Source organism: Paramisgurnus dabryanus, chromosome 6 (genome assembly GCF_030506205.2).
Source record: "Paramisgurnus dabryanus chromosome 6, PD_genome_1.1, whole genome shotgun sequence".
NCBI lineage: Eukaryota > Metazoa > Chordata > Actinopteri > Cypriniformes > Cobitidae > Paramisgurnus > Paramisgurnus dabryanus.
In genome coordinates, this window is record NC_133342.1 from 22,447,105 (window position 1) to 22,472,510 (window position 25,406).

The 25,406-nt window shown below is 35.2% G+C and overlaps 3 protein-coding genes across 3 annotated transcripts in view; 1 reads left to right on the plus strand and 2 right to left on the minus strand.

Annotated features, from left to right (window-relative positions):
• Positions 1-982, minus strand: part of arhgap29b (Rho GTPase activating protein 29b) — a 38,054-nt gene extending 37,072 nt beyond the window's left edge. The window contains exon 1 of the mRNA XM_065276096.1: positions 851-982. The gene's annotated coding sequence lies outside the window, so the exon portion shown is untranslated. The remainder of the gene's footprint in view (positions 1-850) is intronic.
• Positions 983-1,832: 850 nt separating this feature from the next.
• Positions 1,833-12,682, plus strand: abcd3b (ATP-binding cassette, sub-family D (ALD), member 3b). Its single transcript, XM_065276098.1, has 23 exons — positions 1,833-2,130; positions 2,321-2,357; positions 2,479-2,577; positions 2,664-2,752; positions 3,210-3,279; positions 4,411-4,508; positions 4,597-4,720; positions 4,814-4,870; positions 4,961-5,103; positions 5,196-5,265; positions 5,343-5,412; positions 5,894-5,991; positions 7,961-8,052; positions 8,168-8,259; positions 8,390-8,459; positions 8,803-8,866; positions 8,969-9,046; positions 9,132-9,197; positions 9,301-9,390; positions 9,956-10,075; positions 10,505-10,609; positions 11,728-11,784; positions 11,882-12,682. The coding sequence occupies exons 1-23, from the start codon at positions 2,024-2,026 to the stop codon at positions 11,957-11,959; spliced, it is 1,974 nt and encodes a 657-aa protein (XP_065132170.1). The 5' UTR covers positions 1,833-2,023; the 3' UTR covers positions 11,960-12,682.
• A 763-nt stretch (positions 12,683-13,445) lies between these two features.
• f3b (coagulation factor III, tissue factor b) lies at positions 13,446-16,348 on the minus strand. Its single transcript, XM_065276099.1, has 6 exons — positions 16,180-16,348; positions 15,685-15,811; positions 15,378-15,571; positions 15,123-15,301; positions 14,865-15,039; positions 13,446-13,905 (listed from the first exon to the last, which is right to left on the minus strand). Exons 1-6 carry the CDS (start codon positions 16,247-16,249, stop codon positions 13,763-13,765), a joined length of 888 nt encoding a protein of 295 aa, XP_065132171.1. The 5' UTR covers positions 16,250-16,348; the 3' UTR covers positions 13,446-13,762.
• Positions 16,349-25,406: the final 9,058 nt, after the last annotated feature.

Genomic DNA, 25,406 nt, shown 5'->3' on the forward strand with positions numbered 1-25,406 from the left:
GTGGCGAATGACAACGTTAGTCCAGTTATTCACTAGCAATTACAAACTTTGATATGATATATTTGATATGACTGCAATTCAACTTAAGATTTCATATGTAAATTAAGAACTCTCGAGAGCAAATGTGTATTTTCCCTAGATTACCAATAAAAAAATATTGAGGCGAGTCCTAAAATATATTATACTTGTTTAAGTTTAGGAACCTGTGATCTAACAGGTGATCATTAACATGCTGATCATAGCTTGATAAACACATTGCCCATAAATTAATTAGCATGTATTGGAGTCGATGGTGATCTATTAGCTATAAATATGAAAAGCCATTGACTGTTTCCTGTAATTACAGGTAACGTACGTGCCTTTTGTCAATACGTGACGTGCTGTGTGTAGTGTGGAACGTGAGTAATGCACAGATCTCTATCATTTAACAGTAGTTTGACACATGTCACTTAAAATGACAAGATGTCTAAACAGATATGTTGCCTAAATGGACAAAAATATACCAAATATTCAATAAAATATAAAAATCGATCATTTGTGTCGGTGTTAAGCAACACATTTGGGCTTAAATTCGTCTCTGACATGGGGGGTTAACTCAAAACTTAACTTTCTGTTAAAATCCAATATTAGTATTAAATATCATTAAACAGTTATCTCGCTATTGGTCGAACCCGACTTGACTTGACTTGATATGGTACATTTAATAACTACTTCATCATAATACAGTAACTTACATGCCTCTTCGATGCATAGCGGCTTTACATTTAGCGCTGTTAGCTAACTAATTTCCCTGATAACTCGAATTAACGCTCAGTTGTTAACTGGTGTGAATCGAACGAGTGACACTTACTTGAATATTTCATCAGGAACATCATATTGCAAAGATGTGAAGATGAATCTTGTGTAAATCCATGAACTCTGCTCAAATTATACGCTTGCAAATCGACCGTACTTCACCTCAGAACTAACGAGTGGAGAACTTACTGAGGGCTTGACTCAAAACTCACTCACGTGACCTCACTGCTAACTTCCTATTGGCTGGCGTAGTCCGGCAACACCATCCGCTTGTTTTCCTCGTCAAAATAGCATGCGTGCTGCTGTGGGATTAAAGCACAGTGATTTAAATAAAGTGTACAACATCATTACTGATCTTTGTAGTAATATTTTTTATTAGGTCAGAGGCACAATTACATCGATTTATTTGTCCAGCGTATATAGTATTTAGCTGTTACGTATGGTTATATATGAATTATGGGATCATAAAGTAAGACTTGGAGACTTTGCCACAGAGATGTGGATTTTATGACATCACTAAGGAATGTGGACTTGGATTTTTAATATAAAGCTTGTGATCTAAAAACCTCATCTTGATTAATAAATCACTGGTTTAACAAGATTTTCACAAGATTGCAAGCCTAAATCATTGCAGTTAAAACAAAAGAAAATAATACATTACTACAACAATTGCACCAAAATACAGTAAATAGAAAATATTAGCTGATTGCTTAATCATAAAGATTATGTCATCAATTTTATTTGTATGATGGGTTAAACACACATGCAGAAAGCACTATACCTTAAATATAAACATAAGGCTTTTGCTTCTGATTTACGTTTATTTATTATCATCAACTAAAACATATCTCCAGTTTTTATTCTTATTATAGACCAATATTTAAAATAAACCCTTTTTTTATTTTTCATTTGTCCCGCCATTTATTTTTTGTTGTTTGTGATTTTTCTATCGCAACATAAAATCTGCAAATATTTAAGGACGGTATTGGAACAATAGCATGACCTTGACGACGCCTTGTGGCTGATTGTAGCATTACACGCGCATATGTACATCCGCATGTGTCATGTTCTTAAGGTGTGTGCGTAGCATTGTATGTGAATATGCCTGTGTCATTGTGTATCCTTATGCACGACTACCTATAGAAGCTTCATGGTGAAAGTCTCGTTTTAAAAAAGCTTAGCGTGGGTCCGTCATTGCCTGCCGTCGCTTCCTGGTTTCACAGTGAACATGGCGGCTGTTAGTAAGTATCTGACAGCCGGTAATTCCTCAATCGCAGGTGCAGTGCTGTTCGCCGCGTACATTATAAAACAGAGACTGTCTGCGAAAAATACAGGGTAAGACCAGCTTATGTCTGATGCCATTTATTTATCCGGTGACAGATTTAACCTATTCCACCTTGAGACATCATTGCATGGGTCGCATGGATGGTGGATTATTCATTTATGCACGTAATTAAATGCTTTTTGTAATGAGATTGAAATAACATTGAAACTTCTCATTTTTTACCCACGTGTTTATTTATAGAGAGAGTCAGGGAACAAAACCACTGTTTGACAAAGATGTAAGTATTTTCTAACCTGTACTTTAAGTGTCAATCTGAGTCTAAGCAACATCCCTACTGTACGTGGGAAAATAATTGTTTAATACTAGTGTAAACTAAACCAGTCCCATTACATTTTCAGAAAGATGGAAAAACAGACAAGGCTGCAGTGGACAAGGTGTTTTTCAGCCGCATGCGTCATATCATGAAAATCCTGGTGCCAGAGACCTTTTGCAAAGAAGTAAGTGCTTTGTCAATCTGGCTAGATGATGAATAAAAGTCTCTGTGACAGCTTTTGTTATATGTGTGGATGTTTTGTGATTACAGTCAGGGTATTTGCTAATGATTGCAATCATGCTCATGGCTCGAACCTACTGCGATGTCTGGATCATCCATAATGGGACAATGATAGAGAGGTATGCAAGATGATACATCCTTGAACACGTGTAGTTTTGACTGTAACAACCCCCCGTTATCTCACATTTTCCCTTTTTTGGGGGGGGGCATATTTTATATAAATATTGATGTTATCTCAAATTATGATCCATTTTTATATAAGTTACATGTCTTAGATTTAACGCTGTTTGAATTTGTAGTCCAGTGTGTTTCTTGGTGGTGCAGTTTCTACTTCTGGGTGTCGGTGCCTGTAAAACATGCTTGATCACTTAAAGGTCGTCTGTCCTGTTTTTCTTGTAAGTCCTTTAGACTAAAAGAACATAAAGACTGTTATATGTGTGTGTGTGTGTGTGTGTGTGTGTGTGTGTGTGTGTGTGTGTGTGTGTGTGTGTGTGTGTGTGTGTGTGTGTGTGTGTGTGTGTGTGTGTGTGTGTGTGTGTGTGTGTGTGTGTGTGTGTGTGTGTGTGTGTATTGCAGTGCAATCATTGGACGGTCGACAAATGCTTTCAAAAGATACTTGGTCAACTTTATGACGGTCATGCCTTTTGTAAGTGGACTTAACTTTGGAGTTACTGGGTTAAATTACTTGACCAGTATTTACAGGTCTGGTGTATCAACAGTTTATATTTCATATTAATAAATATCTTTAAGCAATAAAGATACACTGTAAAAAATACTTTGCTGCCTTAAATTTTTTTGTTGAATCAACTCGGATTTACAAGTCATTTCAACTTAAGCCCGAATTATAGTCGTGCGGCTATCCGTAGCCTGTGCGTAGCTCTGCATAGCCTGACGTGCACCTCGCAAAAATTTTAACGGCGTGTCAGATCTACACGGACCGCAAGCACTGTGATTGGTCCACCAGAACCACCCCCCCCCTCCCGTCAGGTAAAAAAAACTGCGTCATAGGTATTTCTGTTTGTGATGGTGAAAACAAAGATGAGACAAGTTGAGGAGTGATTTAACTCAAACTGCATCAAAAGTTTTTTTTTTTTACTTCCATCATTGCTGGTCTTCTCAAATTATACACAACAAGTTGCTGTTTCTTCTTCGTTTGTGGGTTAACTTGCTAAGCTTCTTCTTCTTTGATGTTCTGCTATTGTGGTTACACGCGTGGTTACTGCCTAACAGCGGTCTGCGCGTGTGTTTGCACGTCGACGCGGACGACGACGCAAAAGTATAAATGAAAACCGACGCGGAACCAATGCCGTCACTTCTACGCCGTAGGACCTACGCACGACTATAATGAGCCCTTTACTATTATTTATCTTGACTAGAGATGAGTTGTTATAACTACAGCTGAGTTGTTATAACTTATGAAATATTTTATAAGTTGTGACAACTCATCTCTGTTGACATGACTTGTAAATCTGAGTTGATTTAACAAAAAATTTTAAGGCAGCAAAGTATTTTTTTTACAGTGTATACTTTGTAAATTTGTTGTTGATTTAAAATCTTTCTACATATAGAAATTGATTGATTTACACACAGTCATGCAATTAACACTGTTTGGTTTCATATGGAGCAAGTCAACATACAGTACAGTATTATGACCATATAACCTGTTATTGAACACTTTTACTGACAGCATAAATAAATACATCATAGCTGACTTTTTCCTTAGTACTGTAATGTTTTGTGCATACTTTCATGGTTTTTATGTGTTTCTATTTAACAGATATCACTAGTAAATAACTTATTAAAGCTGGGACTCAATGAGCTGAAGCTTTGCTTTAGAGTGAGACTTACAAGTCAACTTTACAATGACTATTTGACGTAAGTTGTATTTATTACGCTTATACTAAGCCTTTTTCTAATGCATTTAGTGATGTTTATTGCACGGCTGTACTGTATCTTACAACAGGGGATTTACATATTACCAAATTGGCAATCTGGATAACCGCATTGCCAACCCTGACCAGCTGATAACTACAGATGTGGAGAAGTTTTGTAACAGTGTGGTAGATCTCTATTCCAACATCAGCAAGGTAACAGAAGCACCAATCATACTTACATGTCCTATCATATTGATTTTTATTTTTATGGTTATGAATATTTAATATATACGTTTTTTTCTGCAGCCTTTACTAGACATATTGATATACGTCTTTAGACTGAACACATCCATAGGTGCTCTTGTAAGTGTTCCCTATTAAAGAACTCGGTAAATATTTCAGTTTCTCCGCTTCCACTGTGTTAAGTTGCAACATCTGCCTGTGCCTCTCTAGGGTCCTGCCAGTTTACTGGGCTATCTGGTTTTGTCCAGTCTGCTCCTGACGAGACTGCGCAGGCCGATTGGCAAGATGACGGTGACCGAGCAGCGGTACGAGGGGGAGTACAGATACATCAACTCAAGGCTCATCACTAACAGGTATTTGTTGGTATCTTTCCCTTTGCCTGGTCGCCTGTGTTCTTGAGTCATTTCAAGAATGACAAACTTAAATATTGTACATGTCGTTTCAGTGAGGAGATTGCATTCTACAATGGGAGCAGGAGAGAAAAGCAAACCCTAAATGGAATCTTTCAGAAACTTGTAAGGAAAATTATTATTTATTAATTAATTCACATACTTAATGAGTGAAGCTTTCAACGGGACTTGTTGTTTTATAGGTTGACCACTTGAGTCGTTTCATACACTTCCGTTTCACAATGGGTGTCATGGACAGCATCATAGCCAAATGTGAGTAGATATTGCCTGCTAGATGGCAGCAGAATCCATGTAATACGTTTGTGACCCTGGACCATAAAACCAATCATAAGTCACACGGGTATATTTGTAGCAATAGCCAACAATACATTGTGTGGGTAAAAATTATGCATTTTTTAATGCCAAAAATCATTATGATATTATTAAGTGAAGATCATAATCCATGGAGATATTTTGCAAATTTCCTACCTTAAATATATAAAACAATTTTGTATCATTACTAATATGCATTGCTAAGGACTTTATTTGCAGATTTTCTTAATATTTAGGATTTTGCACCCTCAATTTTTCAAATATTGTCCTATATAGCAAACCATACATCAATGGAAATTATGTATAAATCTCAATTTCAGAAAATTGACCCTTATAACTGGTTTATGGTCCAGGATCACATTTACTTATTTACTTTCTAGTTTAAATTGAGATTGATATGATGCATAAAAAACCCCTCCAGACATAGCAATGGCGGTGGGCTATCTGGCTATTAGCCGGCCGTTCCTGAACGTCACAAACAAGCGGCATCTTACCAGCACATATTCTGAACGGCTCGAGGTAAGGCATTACATATGGAGGACCACAAGAGTCATGCAAAATGTAATAAAGAACTTCAATTTTTAATAACTACCTGGACAATAAAAATAGCAATTCATAGATTTGTTTAAAAATTCATTAATTAATCTATAAATAAATAGACAAAGTTACAAAAAAAATCATTATGTAACATTTTATTAGGCAATAAAAAATGAGATTATAAAAATAACATAGAAATGAAATATTAATCCATTAATAAATAATTCAAATTAATATAACAATTTATAAAAACAACATAAAATACTCAATAAGTTCATCATTTTAAATTGCATTTATAAATTCTTAATTAAATAATGGAATTTCAAATTGTATTTCAAAAAGCGATTTAAAAAGATAAATAAATAACTGGATTTATAAATTGAATTACAAATACAGGTTTAAATTAGGCATTTAAAAGGGCATTTCCGTTTGACTTTTCTGTTTTCATTTCCCCGTTGGTTCTCCTTATTCTTTTCGCTATTGGATTTGCCTTTTCGTTTTAGCCTCTCTATTTAGCTTTTCCGTGACTCTTTGGGTCCTCATCTGAGATCTATAAATCTGCGCATGACGTACAATCAGAGCCAATCAGCGAGCTTGTTACATCCTCCTGGCCATAGCTAATTTGCATTTCTCATTTGACCATTTGCAAGGACCCAAAGAGTCACGGAAAAGCTAAATAGAGAGGCTAAAACGAAAAGCAAATCCAATAGCGAAATAATAATAAGGAGAATAAGGAGAATCATTGGGAAAATGAAAACAGAAAAGTTAAACGGAAATGCCCTTTTAAATGCCTAATTTAAACCTGTATTTGTAATTCAATTTATAAATCCAGTTATTTATTTCTCTTTTTAAATCGCTTTTTGAAATACATTTTGAAATTCCATTATTTAATTAAGAATTTATAAATGCAATTTAAAATGATGAACTTATTGAGTATTTTATGTTGTTTTTATAAATTGTTATATTAATTTGAACTATTTATTAATGGATTAATATTTCATTTCAACGTTATTTTTATAATCTCACTTTTTATTGCCTAATAAAATCTTACATAATGTTTTTTTATAACTTTGTCTATTTATTTATAGATTAATTAATGAATTTTTAAACAAATCTATTAATTGCTATTTTTATTGTCCAGGTAGTTATTAAATATTGAAGTTCTTTATTACATTTTGCATGACTCTTGTGGTCCTCCATAATTACAAGCCAAGTGATGGATATTTAAAATTGTGAGCAAAGCTTAATTTGAAAGCCTAGCGCATACCTAGCTGGTTTAAATCTACAGCATATAGGCAGGCACCCAATCAAAGCATCATGCAAATATTATCTGCATGGGACATGAGAAGACAAGAAGATATTTTACTTAAGCATAAACTATTAACACAAAAAATACTGTGGTAAATTTTATCACTGCTTTTTGTACCTGTATTTTTTACTAAGCTTATCATAAGAATTTCTCAGAATTGCTTCTCTGCAAAGGCTACATGTATTGATTTCCCTTTAATTTCAATCTTTTACATTTTCTTACTCAGTCAACATTAAAGATATCAAGGTTATATTTTTTTATTATGTAGGATGAGTTTATGTGGAAAATACCAAATCACAGCAAAAAATTTGCCCTGGGTTTTCACAGACTGGTTCACAACTGACCTGCCTTTGATGCATTAAAATGCTGCATTCATGGACAGCTCACTAGGTTTTGGAACAGAGCTTGACTGAATATCTAGATATTTGTAAGAGGAGTTTACAGTGATTCAGTTGTGGTTTGCTATGCAAATCTTGTGTGAGAGAACAAACAGATAATGTTTCACTTATAATTGTTCATCTTTGAACTCTCTTTGATTAATTGTTCGTCATTGTCTTCATAAAATTGGTTTATTAGGTTATTAAGGATTTATGTGTTTACATAGAAGACAAAAGTTTCTCTGTGTTTGTTCCTGTGGTCCAGGATTATTACCAGAGCGGACGGATGTTGATGAGTTTGGCACAGGCCCTGGGAAGAATCGTCCTGGCAGGCAGAGATATGACCAGATTGTCCGGGTGACTGTTTTCGATGTTTTTTCTTCGCCTCCTCCTTTGCTATGTGACTTTCATATTGTTCATGAGCATATGTTTGTTTCTCTGGGGGTCTGACACTATATTGATGATTTATTAGGTTCACTGCACGAATCACAGAGATTCAAGAAGTTCTCAAAGAGCTGAATTCAGGCAGATATGAGCGGACTATGGTCTCAGAACGAGCCAAAGGTCTGAACTAGCTTGCATTTATGTTTAACTGTTTAGTTTAAATGCAATTTTATATACTTATTCCACTAAAAATGGTACTTTAATGTCTGTATTATTTGTATTATTTTTGATTTATGGTTTTGTTTTGCAGACACTACAATCCAAAATGTCCCTCTAATACCAGGGACAGGTGAAGTCATAATAGCTGACAACGTTATAAAGTAAGTAATCTGATGAAATGATCTTTCTGTCTACTGTAAGTCTGCAGTTCTTGGAAAGTAATGATCTTCATGTATCAGTATGTCACATATGTTCAGTATGTGACATATGTATCAGTATCAGTATGTCACATATGTTTACAATGTATAGTTTATTCATAATAAATAATATTAAATTTAAAAAGTTTTGTTCAAATATTGGTTAAATAATTGTATGCATTACTTTTAGTTTTTACTGTTTTTTTGTATGTTTCTTAATTGATGTTTCGCATTTGATGTTCCAGAAAGCAACATTGAAATATTAAACGTGTGCCTCATCCAGAGCATGTCCTCTGTATTTTACCAGGTTTGAACACATACCTTTAGCCACACCAAATGGAGACATACTAATCCGGGATTTATCCTTTGAGGTTAGTGTATCTAAAAGTAAAAATTTTTAATCCTAATTTGTATGTTATTTTAAAGCAGATTGACTTTGGTTTTGTATCTTCTTTTCTTTCATCTCTTTCTAGGTGTCATCAGGGACAAATGTGTTGGTCTGTGGTCCAAATGGCTGTGGGAAGAGTTCCCTTTTTCGAGTACTTGGAGAGGTTAGAAATGTGTTTTACCAGATCTGTATGAACTTCAATAGCCTCAGTGCCTTTTATTTGTTGACAATGTTTCTTTGCTTTCCAGCTGTGGCCTCTGTATGGAGGTCGCCTCACGAAACCAGAGAGAGGAAAGCTGTTCTACGTTCCTCAGGTGCGGTGAGCTGAAAGCCTCTTTTCACTAAGGTCCTAATTTTTTTATGTAAACATGTTACAATGTGCTATAGAGGTTCATATTTATGTGATTTTTCCTTCAGAGGCCTTACATGACCCTGGGTTCTCTTAGAGATCAGGTGATTTATCCTGACACACACGAAGATCAAAAGAAGAAAGGAACTTCTGATCAGGTATTTATTATAGAAACCAGGATCATTATATGTATATCGATACCTTGATGCTATTCTGTTGTTTTCCATTCCCCTTAAAAAGTTTCTAAACTAAGAATTAGAAAACAAACCCACAACTCCCATTTTTCAGATATGTGGATGTGAGTCAGGGTGACAAATAAAATGCATAAATAAGGCAAAGTTTCTCCATTACGTAAAGATAAAAACTGTTTGCAGAGACAGGTGGTAAAACAAAAATTGGTAAAAAGCTTTACTGTGGATACTTTAACATCTGCAGAACAAATGCTAGCATTGCATTCCATCCTTTTTAATTTGCTTGCTAGTAAACGTTCTTGTTGACAACCAAGCATCTGTTAAACATCTGTTCATTTCTTTTTGCACCATTTTTCAAGTGTCAGGCAAAATAATTCCTTTATGGTTGGATAACCAAATTTGAATTAAATGCAGCATTTATAACCACAACAATTCCCACAGTTCAGAATACTTTAGCCTTAGTAATTGAATTTATATTGTTAGTATGAGATGCATATAGAAGTAACTGTTAATATATGTATTATTTGGTCAGGTGCTGAGGGAATACCTGGACAATGTCCAGCTAGGACATATCCTAGACAGAGAGGGCAGCTGGGAGAGTGTGCAAGACTGGATGGATGTCCTCAGTGGAGGAGAGAAGCAGAGGATGGCTGTAAGCTCGGACGCATTGCTCTATTTAGGTTAAACGGATAGTTTACCCCAAAAATGTACTCACCCTCATGTCGTTCTAAACCTGTAGGAGTTTCTTTCTTCTGTTAAACACAAATAAAGATATTTTGATGAAAGATAGTAAGTTGAAGGTACCCACTGACTTCCATAGCTTTGTTTATCCTACTATAGAAGTCAATGGGTACGAAAACTGTGTGGTTACCATCATTTATCATAGTATCTTTTGTAATGTTTAACAAAATAAAGAAATGCATACATGTTTTGAACAACATGATGGTGAGGAAATGATGACAGAATTTTCAACTATCCCTTTAATTCAGACGTTAATGTGCTCTGCATTGTCATCATATCCTAAGCTGTAATAGGTTAAAAATGGTGAATCATTAGATGCTTTCTTTATGTAATTATACAGATGGCCCGTTTGTTTTACCACAAGCCACAGTTTGCCATTCTGGATGAGTGCACCAGTGCTGTGAGCGTTGATGTAGAGGACTTCATCTACAGCCACTGCCGAAAGGTAACTTCCTATAGCTCACATAACGCATGCTGTTTCTGCTTATCTCATGGTAATCTTGAGTACCTATAGAGCAGTATTACATCCTCCGTAATGTGTATATATAAAGAATATTTAGTTTTATCAGATTTATAAAAGACAGATCAGCTGTACCGATTCTTTCCGAATAAGCCTGAGCTCCTGGAGGCATACAGCGGGTGGAGTGAGTCACTAGCAAGCAACACACACAAGACATCATCACACTATCCCTTGAAAACTTAATGATTCACTATGTTTGTGTCGTTTACATTGTATGCACATACGCACCAATTGCCTACAAAACAGAGACATTTGATGCAGATTTACTTACCGCCTGACACTCATGGTCTCATTTCAACAAAATCCAGCATTAAACAAACACACATGCACAACTTCGCTGCTACATCGAATAAACAAACTATATCCGTTGTTTCCAAAAGGCTGAGTTCTTTGGAAAGCTAAACAAGCTTTTATTTCCCTTACAAACAATAACACACTTCTTTAGTGACATTGATTTCATGTCAGCTCTTGGTTGGTGTGTGCGTGCCCTATTCCAGTTAAAGTGCCCATATAAGGACTTCCTGAACTGAAATTGCCCATAAAGCAAGAATGCTATGTATGAATCTTTCATGATCGAAAAAAACTTTCAGAAACTTGTGCGAACCCTGATGAAGTGCAAATACTCTGTCATGTGTAACTATGTTTAGCACGAGGAATCCAACTCTTAAACAGGGTTAACAAGTCAGAATGCAGGTTGGATAGTGCAGTGCCTTGGATGGATAGTGCAGATTAAGGGGCGGTATTATCCCCTTCTGACATCACAAGGGAGCCAAATTGTAATGACCTATATTTTTACATGCTTGTGCTGTGTTACTGGGGTGATCTTTTTCACATTTTCTAGGTTGATAGAAGCACTGAAAGAGCACTTAAACATGGAAAAAGTCAGAATTTCATGATATGTCCATGATAATAATTGCAATTATGTGAAAGAACAAATCTAAGAAAATAATGCATACCACTGGATTGCTAACATGCTGTGGGTGTTTACTGAAGAAACTAGTGTTGTTTAAGCTCAGCTGGATGTGTCTGTTGCATCTGTTTAGGTTGGCATCACGCTGTTCACAGTCTCCCATAGGAAATCACTATGGAAACACCATGAGGTAAAACTCTGATTTCATCTTTCATTATAAAGTTTTCAAAAATTTTGTGACTTAAGCAACTTGTGAATTTGAAAAAAACCTTTTTTGTTTTTTTTAGTATTACTTGCAGATGGATGGAAGAGGCAACTATGAGTTTAAAAACATAACAAAGGACACAGTGGAGTTTGGCTCATAATAATGAAATAAGGCCTTATTCGTGATAACATTTCTCTGTACATTCTATGTGAAATTATGCACGTTAGTTGTTGTATGAATGTGATTTATGTAAGAACGATTTTACCGGTGATTTACACTAGTGTTTCATGAATATGAAAGGCCTATATCACATGTTTGGACCTGAAGCAATATCAGTCTGCACAAGGCAAGTTTCTTAACTCTCTATATAAAACATAATTGTTCATATATAACTGCTTTTCCTCATTTGAGGGAAACAATTGTAACTCTTGTCGATAAATTATCTCTCAGGGAGAGGTTCATTATCTAAAATGATGTTTGTAAGGAAGAAATTTGGGTTTGATATCTTTTTTTTTAAGAATCAAGCATTTGTAATCTAAAGGTAGTGTTTTTACTGGTCCTTGATTTGAAATATGGAGACATGAACTGGAATATTGAAAGGACTGGGGTCACTTAAGTTTTTTTATTATTCTTTTTTGTCCATACCGCTGCATGCCATGTGTATTTAACTACATGAAAACTGTATTATTTAATTGTAACTAGCTGTCTTTACCTATTTATTTCATGTAAAAGTAATTTTATGAGATAAATAAGCCTAAAAAAAGACTGTAAACTAAATATTTATATTAATATACTGTATGTACATACGTAGTGCCTTACAAAAGCAGATAAATTCTCTAATTTTACAAATTTGCAGAATTATAAAACCTGCATTGAAATTTTGTATTGTGTGATATTTATTTTAAAATACACTACATGCAATCTTATGACAAACCGTATGCACAATTGTTTGAATTTAATCAAATTTAAAAGGAATAGTTCACCCAAAAATGAAAATTCTTTCATTTACTGTAAAATATTACAATTTCTTTGTTCTTATCAACACAAAGGAAGATATTTTTAGGCATATTTGTAACCAAACACTTCATGAGCCCCATTCACTTCCATAGTATTATTTTCTCAAGTGTTCGAATTATGTAAAAGCTTATGGGAGGGGTTTCCTAGCTAAGCCCCACCCCTCAGTCAAACCCTCCCTGTCATTAGAGAGACGCAGTGATTTCACAAAAGTCTTGTTCGACTTCATGCGGTGCTGCAAGAACTGACAAAATTAAGTCGAACAAGCCTATAGTAAGATGTGATCTTGGATCAACAATCATCTGATCCTGGTTTTCTCCTAGTATGGAAGTGAATGAGGCTCAAGGTCGGTTTGGTTACAAACATCTCTCAAAATATCTTCCTTCGTATCGATCAGACTAAAAACATTTGTACAGGTTTTTTACAACATAGGGGTAAAAAAAATTAACTTTTATTTTTGGGTGAACTATCCCTTTAAATTATGTGCAGTACGTTGTCTTAACCACAAGGGTGAGCTACTGAGGTGAGGGAGACCACAGGACTTGTAATGCCCTTTTTGTTGCACAATCCGAGTAAATCCCTAAATTTATACAAAAAGGGAATCAAGGTACAAAACCAAAAATGAAACCATGAAAAATATAATAATTTATTTATTTGTAAACTCACAGAAACTATAATTTATGCTTAAAAATATAGATATTCAGAACATTAAATAGTTTCTTCTATACATATAAAACTTTATATACATATAGAAGCTAATGACGAAAATAAATAGTTGCATGTTAAATGGTACTTAAAGTCCGATATGTACATATGTAGTGTTTCACAGAAACAAGTCTAATGCTCCAGATGTGTTAAAAATACACAGAAACTATCCATCCCAGCAAAAAAAAGGGTTTACAGTCCAGCTGCATGTCCCTTTCTGAGGTCAATGTCATGTTATAATCCTCTAGGTCAGAGTGTAGACTGTGATGATTTCCTTCGCTGCTGGTCTTTGCAGTCTTTTGCAGCACAGCACAATCAAAACTATTAAAGCAATAACCAAAAGCAGGATACCAACAGCTGCTCCGCCAAGCACAGCCAATCCATACTCTAGAAAAGAAAGAATGATATAATGTTACTTAAATGTCAATATTACGTTATAAAATATGCTTAAGTTATGCAGTATGCAATTTAAAAAAATAAACAGCATTTGCTACACAAAGAAAAGCTATCAATAAATTTAGGATAAGTTGCTCTGTTCTATCCAGCTTAAATAACATTTGTAGTGTTAATGCGAGTTCATATGAAATGTTTTCCAGGTGCATAAGTTCCCACACAACTAAAGGGAGTCACATTTCAGCTCAGCTGTGCTTTCCTGGTCAGCATCTGACTAATGGTAGGTCATCCCTCCTACTACTGTTAACCACCCCTGATCTGGCCTCTTTACACATAACAACCACCCTGTTTTCCAAAACACTACAGTTCTAGAAAACCAAATCTTATTTTTAAAAAATGTTTCAGACAACTAAATGACTGTTTAAGGAAAGGCTGAATTACACTACATGACTTTCAAAATCTGAACACTTTAAAATACCAAGCAACACACACTTGCCTGTGAAAATGACTACTGCTGAAAAGCATAAAGATTACACATTAAACATAACATACTTTTATGAAAATACATGCACTGACATTTTTTTCCAATTCTTTTGGGACCCTGCATGCTTGGTCTAATGGTTAGCCAGATATCTGAGGAAATATTTTAGTGTTTACTCCAAAACTCAAGTCTTAAAATATAAATATGCACTTATACGCCCCATCACACCCCAGCTACAAATCTGGGCAGATGTTAAATTGTTAAAGGTTAATGTTAAAAAGTTTAAATTGTGTAGTGCAATCCAGCCTTTAGTCTGTCTATACAGGTTGTGTTTTCTAATGATTAGTGAAAACTTTGTAAACTGTAAGGGACTTCTTATGTTACTGCTTTTCCTTGACAAATCGCAATGCTGTTTTTTCTTGTAAGTCGTTTTGAATAAAAATGTTAATGCATTTAAGTATAAATCTTTTACCTTCAAAAATGGACTTGTTCTCTTGTGATGAGCATTTGGGAAGGCTCCATTCCCCAACTCTCTTGTTTCCTTTCCTAGAGGGGATGTATGCCGCCACACTGAAGCAGTAACTCTGATCTTCATCTAATTTCAGTTTACTCAAATCCACTTTATTTTCATTCACCGTTTCTATTTTCTGTAAACAAATGAAGCCACATGAGAATTAGAATTTTGGGGGAATTTTTTCATTAGTATGCTTGCTGGTAATCTGATACTCCCTTTTCCAGTGCTTCCAGCTTTGTTGTACGTAATCTTGTATTTGAGACTTTTCTTAAAGATGTCACGGATGTTTTGAGGTTTGTTATTTTTGACCAGAGCCGTGACTGGGTCGTATATGATGAGCATAAGCTTATTGTCTGCACTCATCATCAGCTTGAAGTCAGGTCTTCCAATCAAAGCTACAGGATGAGATCATTATTAGTGCAAAGTTTGTTTGTTTCAATGGATTTGAGAATGCAGGGTAAAGACACTCACTGTCATTATATGGGCAGAATATTTTTGATCTGGTAAAGGGAAGCTCCTCGTGGTCAGCATTCATGCCAGGCAGGGGTTCTGAGAGCACTTCCGCAGTATAATCTTCCTTTAAATGTACAAGTTCGTTGGTCAGGTCACATTCAGTTTCGGTGCTTCTAATGCAATGGGGATTTCTCTGCCTGCTTATACCAGATCTGTAGTAAACAAAAAAAGATGTTGATTATATTCACAGGAAATATTTTTTACATTTTAAGATGTAAATTAATTTAATTAAACTGTTTAAGTAAAACAAAATAAAGCTCCTTACTTGTTATAAAATTCAACAGTATATGTGTAGTTGACAGGTTTAGGCCCCCATGTTAGAATAGTCTTGAAATTGTAAGACGTCCAGGATACATATGTGGCTTTGGTAAGTGCGTGCACTGGTACTGATGCTGAGGACAGAAAACATCAGTCACATTAATACTGTACACAACAGTGTGACATATATCACGTGGCTTAATTATGTATCACAATCTTTAATTAGCATAGAATAGAAACAACAATGAAGTTCATATATGCTACACTATATACACTATACTATACTAGAGAAAATAAAATCACTGTACTGCCATACATTAAATACAATGCTCGACTGTGATCCTGGATGAATAATCTTGGATGCGTTATGCGTAAATTAGTATTATCTCGTGCTTCACTACAAAACACTTCAAAACGGCTAATACATTTTACTCGCAGTATACATATATTATAAGAAATAACTTCACATATGTTTACATCTTTATCAATGCTTAAAACCTACCTGGGGATCCGTAAACGAAAGCAAAGCAGGCAAGAAAAAGTGCACAAAGCATAGTGATTCTGCTTTCCATCGTCTGTGACAGCAAATAATCCGATTATGATGCAAAAATATATCGCTAGGTGTATTCCTCTGTGGAGCGATTATCAGTTAAATCTTCCAGCAGTCGCGTGCTTTTATAAAGAGCGTGCACACGTCATGACTCATGAATAGCGCCCGCCCCTTTCTTAACTTTGGGATTTTGTCACTGGCTTGACATCCATGGTAACGCGCACCTTCTGACCATATATGGTTATCCGGGTAGTGGGTTTATTTCCAGTGATCCAAGCACGTACCTCAGGCTCTCACCAACATGAATAGACGTTTTGTTCTAGTTTATAATCTTATTCTTGTGTGTAGGTTACTCGTAAAAGTACTTTTGCGTTGTTTTACCTACTAGTAAGTTTGTAATATACATAAAAAATGTGATCGAATGTATACTTTTTATCAATTTTTTGATTTGGCACTGTAAGAACTGTCCATATATTGATATCTATATCTTTATAATCTAACGCTGTCCCCATCTTAAGCTTTTTCATTTAGTATGTGTTTCACTATTTTGTGCTATATTGTGGGAATGATTTACTCTGATGATGTAAAAAAACTTTATGTTCCATGTGTCTTTAATGAATGTAGCCTACCATTGCCATAACAATATGGAAGTGGATTTGAGTTCATTTCCTACTGAAGTGATCAGGTAATTTCTTATAAAGAATAGCAATAAGAGTTGCTGTGAAAAACATTTAAAAAAATGTAATTACTACATTTTTCTAGGTGGCCCTGTTCCAGTGCAGTTTTGTCCAGCTGTCCCTGTCGACACTGTGCAGCACAGACTGTGAGAACAATATTCTGGCTAAACATTCTGCAGAAAACATGATTTTTTTTGTAATGCTAACGTAAGTGCAAAACATGCCCCTTTATAATTGGTTTAATCCTATCAGGGTGTTACTTAGGTCAAAAATACAAAGTGCAAATTACAAAGTGAATTTACAGTGCTTCATCAAAAACATTAAATAAGTGCAAAAATGTTTTTTAGGCTTATTTCAAATGAATTAAAAACATTACACATTCAATTGCAAATCAATGCATTAAGCACAAAGCATTCTTAAGATTTAACTTAATTTTAAATTATTAATTTACTAATATTTAGTTGCATAATCGTTGTTGATAACTGCTGCATATCTTTGTTAAATCGAGTCTCAACTTCTGGCACATAGAAACAGTATTTCAGCCCAGAATCCACAATTCCTTTAAATTTTTAGGTTTTGCTTCAGAAACTGCATTTTTAATGTCACCCCACTGGGGTAGAGATCATGGGATTGAGCTGACCAGTCTATAACCTCAATCCTTATTGTCTGGAACCAATATTTTTCCCTCTCGCTTGTGTGATTGGGGTTTTTGTCTTGTTTAAACAACTACTTTAGGGGCATATTAAATTAAATTATGTTAAAAATGCATTGCATTCATGATCATATTCAATATGGTATTTTTAATGAACTTTTAGTCTTAACCCAACAGGTATTCTGCTCTGTGATGATGAGGTTTAGTCATCAAGCTCAAGTTTGTTAGTAGCTACAAATATAAACTAAAAAAAGAATTCACCTTTTTAACCCAATTAACCCTTGACAAACTTGCTTCCTGTGGTTTTTAACTGTAATGTAAGTGGAAGCGGGTATTTTTGTAGTGTGACATAACATTGATGCAACTTGTTAACGTTTAATGGCCACACAGTCGTGACAGTATGGTTGGTCAGACACTATAGTTGCTTCATTAACTTATTACGGAGATTGAAATGTAAACAGGAACATGGTAAACAGGATGCCAGGGGCTTTAAAATGTGTAGTTGTTTTCCAGGAAAGCACCAAATTTACAAGTAAGACTTTAGATTAATTGCAACACAATGGGAATCAAGATGATAGTCTCATGATCGTCTTTGGTTCAAAATGTGGTGGAGCTGGCATTTCCCCATCATACATTAGACCGTTGGCATCGTCATATGTTCAGTAAACTTCTGTGTATCTGGAACCTGTTGCACACAAATGTGAACAGTTACACTGCTTCATGTTCAAAGAAAAATATTTGATTATTATATTTATTGGTTTTTCCTAACTCCAAATAGCTGGAAGATCTCTCAAATGCAAGGCAGACCAAAGCTCAGGTCTTAGGAGGTTAAATGTTATAAATGATCTTTAATAGTTTATCAGCAGCATAAATAAAATCCATCTAAAAAACAACCGTGGATGATTCTTTATTTTAATTTTTTAATAAAGTGTCATTTAGTATGACATTGTAGTTTTGATTCTTTTTAGCAATCCATCCGTTTAGTGAGTTTTTACACACTTGACATCTCTTCATGACATTTCTAATTTAAAAAAACTTGAACTCTGGAAAATTGTCATTTTGGAGAAAATACTTCTTGAAAAAACATAAAATAATATTTTACATGTCATAAGGAATGTTCATTTCTAATCCCTTTAGGTTCAAACTATAAAGGCCAGACGTCTGGAAAACTGAGTTTGAAAAACCATGAGCAGACTTAAACGTAAAACCAAAGTATTGCATTTCTGAAGACACGCATGTGGTAGTAGTGTGATGTAATACATTTCCATGACACACCAGTTTCAAAATCTGGTCTTAATTATTTGGCAGAAGTACGAATACCAGCCATATAGTGGGTTTTCTGACTATATCTTCCATTTTGGTCACAGACCTTTTATGGATTTCCAGCAAATTATCTATACATCTATACAGCAGTGCAGCCTGTAATTTAAAAAGGCACATTAGTAAAACTGTACACTTAGTGTTGTAGTATTCCTGTGTGCTAGAAGTATACACTACTGTATACAAGACACACAGAAAGATTAACAACCTGTTTTTTACAGCGATGGAGAAATTAGGATGTGCTAGAAAAGACAAAAAGCATTACAGTGGTTCCCATTGATTGCAAATGATGCAGTTGCATACAATTTCATTTGTCATTATAAATTAACACCATAGTGTGAACCTCATTTAGAATGACTTTGCAGCTATACATTAATATTAAAAAAACTTAAATAGAGGCAAAGAGCTGTCAGATTAAATTTTTAATTGTATATAAATTTTGGAAGACTTTCAAAAAGTATTCACCTAATCTAATAAACCATGTGTGATCCATAAAAACTAATATTCACAGTGGGGATTTTAACCAATCCTATACATACAGTGAACTAACTCACATCCACCCTAGCATTATGACCACAACTTCCACTCACACTTTTTATAAAATCTATTTTATCTTTATATGCAGTAACAGTCTAGAGGAAAACCACTTCTAACCAGCCAGCATGCTCAAAGTTGCTTGAAGCTAAAGCTGATGCTTACTGGAAGAAAGTATCATGGGATATGAGACTAAACAACAGACCAACATTATCTATCTATTCAGGGTATATTCCATTCCGTTCTTTTTTCAATATGATCAATGTATTACATTCGAGTCTCAAAAACAACTAGGCAACTTTAAGATATATACATATGACAAAGATGTTAGGAAATGTTTTATTTTGCAACTGTGTTGAATGACACACAGTCTCAACTATTGACTTCTCTAATTTTAGGTTACAGTATAAATAATGAAATAGTGTGAACAGCATATGACAAAGCATTCCAAGCCCTCCCCAACTACCATGGAGAAGAGTTTAGGATTGGATTTTGGTGGGTTAACTAAACAAATGCCCAGTTCCATCAGATAAGGCTGCTAGGACAACTGCCAGACACCTTTTATGGCTGATCTCAGTTCGAAAGCTGAGACGAAGAGGACGCTTTGATTGGTCCACAGCATTTCTTCTTATCATCCATCCAAACCCGCTGCACTCTCATCCTAAGCCACAGGGTGATCGTAAAAATCCTTAAAGGGGTCACATTATGAGAGTTTTTTAAGATGTAAAAAAGTCTTTGGTGTCCCCACAGTGCATAAGTAAAGTTTTAGCTCAAAATACCCCACAGTTAATTTATTAGCATGTTGAAATTGCCACTATGTAGGTGTGAGCAAAAATTAGCCATTTTTGGGTGTGTCCATTTTAATGCAAATGAGCTGATAAAATGCAAACACTGATTGCCATAATGGTAGTTTGTTGAAATTGAAACTCAGTTGTGCTGTCAATTATTCTCTCTCTCTGCACTAAATGGAAGTGTCATGGTTGGATAGTGCAGATTAAGGGGCGGTATTATTATAATAAGATCCCCTTCTGACATCACAAGGGGAGCCAAATTTCAATTACCTATTTTTCACGTGCTTGAAGAGAAATGTTTACCAAAACTGAGTTACTGGGTTGTTTTAAAAACATTTGATGAATCGATAGAAGCACTGGGGACCAAATTATAGCACTTTAACATGGAAAAAGTCAGATTTTCATGATATGTCCCCTTTAACACCTCAGTGTTGTCTAAAACAAAGGGACAAATCTTTACATTATTTCAAGCACAAAATGGACATAAAACCATTAACTTTTGACTTCAAACTCGTTTCGAGACTCTAGGATTCTTAATTACATATCTGTGTTATGCATATGTTCAAATAAGTTATTAACATATGAATGAATGCATGTATGATAAAGTTACATTTTGCTGTCATGTTTATGCTTTATACATTCAGTACAATGCCACGGGTGTTTTGGAAATGGTTTGGTAAGTGAAAAATGCTTGGTTTGGTAAGGAAATTATAAAGACAAAGTATAACCTCCGTACTTTATGCTATGTAAATGAGTTCTTCACAGTGAAGAAAGGTAGGCCTGTGGGATCCCTCTGACATCAACAGCCATGGTTCTGCAAGAGAAAAGCACCAATATGCAAACTCCTTGTTATCTGAAAAGGATAAAAATACCTTTTCCACAGGCATTTTTTGTTTCATTATCTCCACCCGAGAAATTGAAACAGAGCCCCAAAGTTTTTCGATCGTTCTTCCCCAGAGAATGTAACAGCAACACCCCAAGATCATCATTCTGAGTCTCCAGCCTGTGCTAAGAGATACTAGCAGATCACCAAGAACAAACCAAGTTTTGAGTCTCCACCTGAGAGAGACAATAACAGTAACGCCATCATTCTGAGTCTCCAGCCTGTGTGCTAGAGATTGAAATAGTAGCAACACCAAGTCTGGGTTCCTGGCCTGTGTTCCCAGAGACTACAAAGGATCACACCACGTTCCAAGCTTCTCGTCCAGAAAGGCAACAACTGACGTCTGCATCAAGGTGAAGCTCATGGGAGCAAACCTTTATTTTAAGGACCTTCATCTGCATGTTGCAGATTCTGAAGGACCTTCTGCACCGGCTCTAGGGCAGCATCTGCGTGTTCCAGATTGCTAGGGTCCTCTCTGTGCTCCAGGAGATCAGCATTTCACAGTGTTTCGTGTTTAAGGCTGTTGAATGGAACCTGACTACTTCCTCACAGCAGCACGGCAAAGCCTGACCAGTTGAAGTGTTGCCACCATCGAACAGCTCATTCGACCGCACAGAACGTAAACATCACTAACCAAACCTCTATTTTTAGAGACCCTGCCGTTTGTGTATTGTCATTGTAGGTTAGCTACTTTTAGTATTGCATAACTGAATTTCAAATGTTTAACAGATTATTCTTTAATTATTTGTTCCAGGGGAAATAAGGTTCTTAGGAAGTTATGAGGAAGTTTTATTTTATTCTCCTTTTATTTTTATGGTTCCCTGTAATTATGAATGGAAAATAAAATGGAAAAGAAGATTTTTTTGTGAGTCTAGATCCTTACTCCCTAAGTGTAACAGATTGACGCACCAAAGAAGACCCAATGAGAAAGACGGGAGTTGATGAACAATAAGGTTTTCACCTTATTGGAAACAGATTTCTATTTTCTATATTCGCACTTTAGTTTCAACCGTTATGATCCTTTAGTAATTTCAGTATCTTTTAGAAGTGTCTTTAATATTCTTGATTTTATTTTGTTAATAAATTAAATTTTATTACAACTGTGTCTTCCTTGTATTGATAATACAGTTAAAGATTTTACAAGTTAGCCAAAATTTAACAAAATTCTTCAGATGAATTTGATCAAAAGTCCTCTTATTTGTTTTATGATCCATTTGGATATTGTTAAGGTGAAATTCCTTAGCTTGTGCCCCGAAGTAAGAAGGTAGTGGTGATTTTGTTTCCTCAAATAAGCTTCTCTTCTAGCGAATGTTTCAAGTTAGGTCTGTGGTAATGAGCAATCAATGCATCTTCTGCTATATTTAGAAAACGTTACCACTTTTAAGTTTTATTCTAAACTGACTAAATATTCGATTTCAGTTTCTGTTGTATTTCAGCATGCTTTATTAATGTTCACTTTTGAACTCAGTAAACATTTTCTGGCACACCTCCCTCCCAAACTCACCCCAGGAGACATGTCTGTTGCAAAAAACCCCACAATGCGGAGGAATTTAACTGTGGAGAAGGGAAATTGCTACACCCCAGTCCCCCAACTTTAAAAATCCCAGATGTTTACCAGACTCCAAGAAGTCGGCCACTTATTCAGTATAACATTTAGCAATAGGCAGTTCACGAGAACTATGACCTGATCAGACTAATACAAAGATCTCTGGTTGCAGTTTGAATCATCAGAGGAACCAATGGGACTCCAGTTAAGATTACAGGAAACCAAACACATGGTCTGAGCAGAAGTTCAAATTCAGAGACGCTGAGCGATAGTCTCTCCTATCCTGTCTCCAGGATATTGTGATTATACCTGTCAACAGTGCCGGCTGGATATCCACTATGTGTCTTTCCACTAGACAGGGAAATACACTGTTAGGAAAAAAAGGTGAAAATATGTACTCCAGCTGTCACTGGGACTGTACTTGTATATGTCCTGATATGTACCATTAGGCACAGATATGTATACATTTGGTACTAATATGTACCTTTGAGATACTAATATAGGTACTAATGAACTATTTTAGGTGCAAAGCTGTACTTTTTGAAAGGCTACTACAGCCCTGTGACAGCTGGGGAACATATTTTGTCATTTTGTTCTGATATTGTAGTCTGCTCTAGATGGTTATCTATTAATCTTTTGGCAATATGACATTGTTCATTTTGGCATTATTAAGCTGTTTTTCTCAGCAGGGATCATTTGAGTTTACATGATGATCTAATGTCTGAACTTTCTACAAGCTTGTTCTGATTAATAGGCGATTTCACAAAAAACACCCATTCATGATGTAAATTTTTTTTAATGTTTATTCTACTAATTTTAAAGATTTTGTTCTTTCATTGTTTTTGAAGCTTTGATTGTGATACAGTGTGCGAAATAAAATTTGTTTATATTTCACATGTAAAAACGCGGTATTTTTCACACAATTTACTTATCTGTATAGCGCTGTTTTCATTGTCCTCAAAACAGGATGATGTCTTCCTTGTCCTATGAAGTCCCTCCTTCAGAAATATGTATCGAGTATCGAAATGTGTAGTTTGTTTAGTGTGTTGTGATTTGATAGCAGCTTAGCTTGCCGTTAGCTTAGCTGGCGACTGACGTATTCATGTGGGCGGAGTTTAGTCAAAAACTGTTCTAGTGACGTCATTAAAACAGGAAGTAGAGCGCTGTAGTCCAAACCGGCCATTCGCTGTAGGCTTTGAAAGACGAATTCTTTTAAAGAAAATATATCGCCTGGCAGTAAACTTTATCATTTTACAGGTATTATTTATGATATTATTGCAACATTGCACACTAACTAGGGTTTAAAAATGGGATCAGAAAGAACGTGACCTTTATGTTGCCATTGCACACATAAAACAACATGATTTGCAAGAACAGTTATAACTAACTAAAAATGGTTTCTATTTATCCTCAACTGGCCTGCCAGTAATTTCAGCTCCACACCCTTCATGATTAATAATCACAGTGTGTGTTTCCAAAAAGCCACAAACAAATCTGCCAAATGAAAAGGAAAAGTGCAGATTCCTGTTCAAAGTTTACCTAAACTTTATTCATTGATGACATACCAGTAAGGTCAGCTTTTCAGAACATTTATCTTGCCCAAACATCGTAAAAAATAAAGACCTATAAAAAAAAATCCTCTTTGAGTTTCCCATGCTCTCGTACATCCATCACACCCCTGCTGACTGGGAATCATTCCCATTTTACTAACCCTATGATGTGTCGACTCTAGGGACTGATCTTATAATAGGAGATTAACATGAAGAGCATAAAAGGCTGAAGATAAATATTGATTTTCCATGTCATCTCTAAGTCTGCTAACCATTTTTTGGATGGTTAGGCAATAATTGATGGGGAATCACAGAAGAAATTAGATAATAGACAGGAAGAGACTTTCTGCATGGTGCAGCCTCCACATTGCTCGGCATTCCACCTAAAATACTCAAGCTTGACTCTGGTCTCCATCACCAAAGTAAAAACTACCACTGATAAGGCGCATGAGTTTATCATAAGAATGATGTTTTGCGGTTTGCATTTTGTAATATGTGTCTTGTCTTGTCATGATAGCAGCATCACTTCCTTGTGACCATAGGTGCTTCTTGACCTCACGTAGCTTTGAGTGTGGTTAGCATGTCTCCCATTACTTAATAAAGCAGTAAATCTTATGAAGAAAATATAGCTTGCTCATATTGTGGCAAAAGGTAAGACAGTTATGAAAAGTTGAATATGTGACTCAGACTAATACACAGCATTTGTTCTCAAACAATATAGATGGCAGAGGTTTCTTATAATATGTTGTGGTATATCACCAATTCAGGGAGCTATAAATGTTATAACTAGACAGTTTAGATAGAAATTAAAAATCTGATTCAGTTATGAAACAAATGTTGTTATTTTATATAATGTAAGCATTAATGTATATAAGCTGTGCTATATCCTAGAGTAAGTCATAGCTGTAGGTACAACACAAAACAAACCCTTCAGTCGTGACATATTCACAATAAAGTACTAAGCCTTAAAAAACGGTTCCCAAACAATATAAGTACTAAAGCAAAAATATATGTATACATGTAGTAGGCTATATGGGTCAGTATAAGGATGTCCAACAGGTCAATTTTAAATGTAGTAATATTACTATTAAAAATAGTAATATCTGTTACAATATCTGTTGTGTAAACATACATTCAAATGAAAATATTAAATTAAGTGATTCTAGTGATTTTTCATCTAGATTAATTGTCTGTAGTCTTACAAAATGTAATATGGTGTGACCATG